Source organism: Apis dorsata, unplaced genomic scaffold (genome assembly GCF_000469605.1).
Source record: "Apis dorsata unplaced genomic scaffold, Apis dorsata 1.3 scaffold_165, whole genome shotgun sequence".
NCBI classification, from domain to species: Eukaryota; Metazoa; Arthropoda; class Insecta; order Hymenoptera; family Apidae; genus Apis; species Apis dorsata.
In genome coordinates this window covers 578,994-584,519 of record NW_006263454.1, presented here as the reverse complement: position 1 = coordinate 584,519, position 5,526 = coordinate 578,994, and the positions used below count along the sequence as shown (strand labels likewise).

General features: G+C 43.2%; 1 protein-coding gene across 8 annotated transcripts in view; it reads left to right on the top strand.

Annotated features, from left to right (window-relative positions):
• The window catches only part of LOC102674251 (obscurin), a 44,154-nt gene that overhangs the window by 11,972 nt on the left and 26,656 nt on the right, over positions 1-5,526 (top strand). For 2 of the 8 annotated variants that reach the window (XM_031509616.1, XM_031509615.1), the window contains exons 1-3: positions 10-1,776; positions 2,198-2,307; positions 3,676-3,834. In XM_031509616.1, coding sequence (XP_031365476.1) covers positions 46-1,776; positions 2,198-2,307; positions 3,676-3,834 — 2,000 coding nt within the window. In that variant the 5' untranslated portion in view covers positions 10-45. Of the gene's footprint in view, positions 1-7; positions 1,777-2,197; positions 2,308-3,675; positions 3,835-5,526 lie in introns of those variants that run through there. The other 6 variants (XM_006613911.2, XM_031509617.1, XM_006613909.2 and 3 more) reach the window with 5 other exon arrangements.

Below are 5,526 nucleotides of genomic sequence, written 5' to 3'. Positions count from 1 at the left end.
AATGCGGACGTGCAGCATCAGGGGGAGAGTAGCATAGACGCCAGGATGCTGAGACAATTGTCCGAGGCTGGTCTGTCCGTGGGAAGAAAAGTGATCGCCGATCTGCCCGCCGTTGACGTGGACGTGGATCCAAAGGCGGTGGCTCTGGAGCAGGCTCTCGTTATGGCGGAGAAACTCGGTTTGCACGGTGTCACAGCCGTGAAAATGGCGCAGATAGTGTCGACGGTGGCCCAATTGGCGAGAAACATCGTGGTTCAGCAGGAACAACGGTCGGAGGAGAATCGCGTGGAGTCGAGGTTGACCAACGGTGGCGAATCTTCCTCGTCTGGGAATAACGATAAGGCGAGCGAGGAGGAGAGGGAGGGGAATAGGGACGATGAAAACACGGAATGGTTGAAAGACACGGTGAGGGTAGCGTTGGCCAGCGCCATTTTGGCGATTGTCAATCGAGCGGAGGAAAATGGGAACGATGCGAAACGAAAAGATCTCGTTTACTCGTCCATCGGTGAGGCTTTCAACGTCCTTCTGCGACAGAGGAGCGCCAACAGCATCGAGGAATCGGTGGAAGAGATACTGCGGATACTTCTCGTCCCCCAAAATCGGAGCGATCTGTGTCGATCCGCCCTTCTAGACTTGATAGACAACAAGAACAACAACAAAGTGGATATCCTGAGATCCACTTTGATCAGCCAACCTTTGAGAGAAGACGTAGTTCTCGACAGATTGTCCATGGTCCTCGAAGAGGAATACGGGAAGGATTTGATCGGGCCCGCTTTCAGGACAGTGTCGAGAAACGACCCGGAACTGGTTTCTCGAGTGCTTCGAAAGGTATCTGAGGAAGTGTCGAGCATCGTTACGGAGAGGGAAGCAGCGGAGACCGTTCACAAGGCGATCGTGCACGCGGTCAGGGAATCGAGCGAGATCCACGTTCAAGAATTGTTAAACGACAAGAACGAGGGAGAAAACGTTCGAGAGATGCTTCTTCAGGCAGTTGGGTTGGCAAGGGCTCTCGGTATGTCCAGCATCGCGAGCAGCTTGTTGGCGGTGATCAGCGACGAGAAATCGACTCGAGCGTTGGCCAGCGACAAGGTGACGTTGGACGTTCTGAAACGGTTGACCGTGATGAGGAAATTAGCCGAGGAGAGGCCACCCTTCATGAACGCCCTCACTCAATTGTGCAGCGATCCGGAATTGGCCAGGACCGATCCACGATTGAGAACTCTGGTCAGAGAGAGCGCAGCCCTGATGATAGTCCCCGAAGAAGGCCCCCTTCAATCGTCCGCCGACGTACCCTCGGTTCTCCTTCGCTCCGACAACAGCCTAGCCATGGAGGAGTTCCTCTTGAGGAGGAATCACAAACCGTCCGCCATCTTTATGATACTGAAGCAAGGTCTCCAGGCCGTGGTCCCCAGGGAAGCCTCGAGATCGGTTCTAACCGGCGAGGTAGCGTACACCGTCCTCGACGAGGATGGAATTCATCATTTCGAGCCGCTCCACGTCTTCTCCGCGCTCCAACTCGCTCGACCCACCGCGCATCGGTTTTCCATGTACTGTTGCCCCGTCGCGAGAGAAGAGGAGGTGGACGCCGAAATGTCCACGTTCACTGGCACCATCTCGATGGCCAGTAGCCTCGATGGATTTGCCGCTTACACGAAACAGGATTGTAACGGTGTCGTGTTGTCGAGGTCCGACAGATCTTTCGGATACTCTGGCAGCAGAGAGAATACACCGAGTCTGAGGAGATTGACCAACTTCCAAGACCATAGCTGCGAGCGGGTAACGTAAAAAAAAACGATAGATAAAAATTCAGTAGATGTTAAATTTTAGATTCGTAGAGGGATTAAATTGATTCAAGTAACACGTAGGATTTCCTTATCGGAATATAGTTGCTTGGCTTATGAATGTGATTTCTTGCTTAAGAACAAAAGTTAACAAAAGCCTTCTTTTTTATCTCCTTTCGCAATAGGTTCATTTTTTTTTCTTTTTATATTAAACGATATTTTACAAATATCCACGAGTTCTCCACGACTGTAATTTCGAGTCGAAGAAACGATCGCCCGAAAGTTTATTCTTCCATCGAGAACAGATATCCTTCGTAATCCTCGAAATATCTTGCAGACCAGAAACATATCGAAAACCATCAGCGAAAAAACATTCGTTGCCATTTCGTAAATCCTTTGAAATTGGCCTGTTGCAGAAATCATTGGACAATTATATCGTGGTGAAAGACTACAAGAACGAGACAGATGGATTCTCCGTGAGCATCGGCGATATAGTCGAGGCGCTTGAATATGCCGATCCAGCCAAGTAAGCAACGAAATTTTTACAATCATTTTTGTCTCGATCTGTTTTTAAAAAATCTTAATCTTTAATCTTTCGATTAAATTACCTCATCTTTAAACAATGTATTACAACTTTCTGAACAAGTCTGATCTGAAATCCCTTGTCGAGGATCGGAAAACGTTCTTTTTCGAATAATATCTTGAGAAAATTAGAGGAAAAAATATTTTGATTATATTCTTCTTCTTTTTTTTTTCTTTTTTCATTCGTCAAATTATCTTCGAAACTTGTTGCGAAACGAAAAACGATCCAGCCAAGTAAAAGCGTCTTCTTCGTCTTCCTTCCAGCTTCATAAATCCGGAGGCCAAACAAATTTCGCGCGATCGTTCGGAACGTTGACTTCGCGTTGCGTTCGTTCGCGTTTAAAATCTATTTCCGTGTGCGCAACGTGCGCCCGGCCGAAAATAATCATCGCTGCTTGTCGTATATAGAGTCTAACGCGTTCAAACGATGCCGATACCGTGTGCGATCTGTCACTTCGGATAAACTTCTTTGCCTCGTTCTAATTAATTAAGGAGGAAGAACCGTTTAACATAGTGGTTAAAGTTACGCTTAAGTTACGCTTGCATGTATTGGATTGGAATCACCATTGCAAGCTTTCTCTCTTTTTCTTAATCCGACTCACAACAACAGCGAGAAAACTATTGCCGATAAAAAAAGAAGCTTAAGCAAATTGACCGTAAAAATTAATGTATGTTAATTTTTTTTGTTTTTGGAGAAGAAAAGAGATCGAGGAACATATTACTCTTCGCAAAATGTAAACATACATACTGAATTGAATTTTCGAGTAAACACTGGAAAATTGCATTTGGGAAATTTTATTTTCAAAGAAAAAAGAAATGCATCGTATTAATAGGAACGCATTTCGAACGCAGAACACGAGGAGGTGCGCGTTCAATCTTCGTGTCAAACGGTGGACTACGAGTTGTTCCCTCTGCTTATTTTCGCGGCGATATTTTTACGCGTTTTCCCTCTTCCGTCTCTTCCCCCCGCGAATTTTGGTGAATAAACGCGTGACAAATGGAGAATTTCGATTATTCGACAATCGGACAAAATAATCTCGAACGTGTTTGGTGGAAATGCGATCTTGAATCTAACTTTTCTTCTTTCGCGCTATAAATACCCCGAGCAAACCGAGTAACAAAGAAAAACCGCGAATGCCTGCAACGACCCTGCAACATCTCGCTTTTAACGGGACTCGCGCTAACTCGCTTCGATTAGAGAGGAGAATGATGTTTAGTCTGCATGAGGCCTCGAAGTGAAATGGCGTCGATGGATAAGAGGGGGGGCGAAAAAGAAAGGAAAGATTGGAAGATGGTTGAACCGATGTTGTAGGAAGATCAAATTGGATCCTGATCTGGAGATCGGTGACGTTGGAGAAGTATTGGACAATTCAGCCGCTTGGCACAAGTTGTCGGTACGACCGCGTCGAAAGCATGCAGATCCCCGTGCTAGAAATGTCTCGAGGTCTCCCTCGGACACCAATTTGCAGAGGTAATGTATCAGGGAACGTGCGCAGCCACCGGACAAATTTGGAAAAATCGAATCGATCACAAATTAACTTTATATTTATATTTGAATTTTTGTATATCGTTCTATTAATAATATCCACTTTGATGAATAGTTAGAATAAGTTAGAAGTATGGAATATTTATTGGGGATAACTTTAACCACGAGAGGAATCAAAAAGATAGAAACGAATTCAGAAACGAAGAGGAGAAAGAGGAAAGTTTAGAAGAATTTTCCACAAAAATCGTCGGTTTGATTGGATTGGAATGAACTTCGAACGATTTCGAACGCCAAGGATGCGTCATCGCCATTCCTTAAACCATTGGTCGAAATATATATGCCGAGCAGATGCATATTCGTTCGATAAATCAACGGTTTCTTCAACGGCCATTCAGTGGATTCTAAGCGAAACTCGTTGCTCTCCCATTTATCGATATCCAAGCTGTGATCACAAGTCGTACATTTACAAATGACCAGCCTCTAAATCTCAAGGAAAAGTATCGAGAATTCGAGGATCAAACGGGATTGATGACAAGAATCGTGAAACGCGTGAAAACCGGAAGTTCTCTGCAAAAGAGCGAGGGAACTAAATCCGCCTACGAAATATTCCAAAGGCAGAGCCAATGAACTCGTCGTATCTCATCTTCTAGAATTGCACGAAAATGATTACGATATGCAGCACAGGCTGCAAATTGTTTAACGTTCAACTTCGTTTCCTCGCCATTACTGTTGATTTAAAGTTCTTATACCACAAAGTTAAGACCTTTAGATTTTTATTTTATTGAAATAAAAATTCTTTAAAGAAATGTTTCATAAGAATTATATAAATTCCTCGATGAAATGGAGAAATAATAATTTTAAGGTATAGAAAATAGAAAAATCGTCGATTTCCAAGATCGAAGAACAATAATTGCAGGATTGTTAAAATTAAAATTTTCGGTTGCAAAGCCAAAATTCTTTAAAATAAAAATTTCGCAAGCATTGCAGCTTCTCAAGAGTTCAGAGTGGATAATTAGATTAATCATCCAAAGTATTCTTGACCCATAAAATTCAAACGAGCCAATATTATTCGATGATATTCCTGATATTATAGTCAATACAGGTTAGTACAATCGCAACCGATGTCTTGGTTCGTTCGAATCATACAAATAACGATGATTTACGACGAAGTTAACGAAGATGGAACGTTTATAAGTGTCTTGAAAAACGATAATACGTCCAAAAGGGTGACTGGCCGTCGGCCAGAATAAGTTTGAAGTCGACGTACAATGTTCTAATAAATGATCAATAGGAGAAGGAATTGTCGAATGCTTTCGATAAAAATCTGTTTAATCCGCGCTCCAAGACTTTTATGATTTCATCGAAATCATTGTCACGATGATCGTCGAGATTTTTCGAGAAAAATATTATCTATTCGACGTTAAATGTCGCGACGGAATAAATCTCAATTGCATAATGCATTGAATAACGCGTGGCATGGTCTGGTTGATTCCAAGAAAGGTGAAATACCAGCCAGCTCTGAAAATAAGCTCGCGTGAAGGTGAGGTTCAAGCTGAAAATTTGATTTGCCGCTTTGGCAGACATTTCGTTCAATGGATTACGAATTATTTACTACAGTCTAACATTGTGAAAACAATTGTATTCGTTGGATTTTCTAACATTTCGATAAAATCGGTG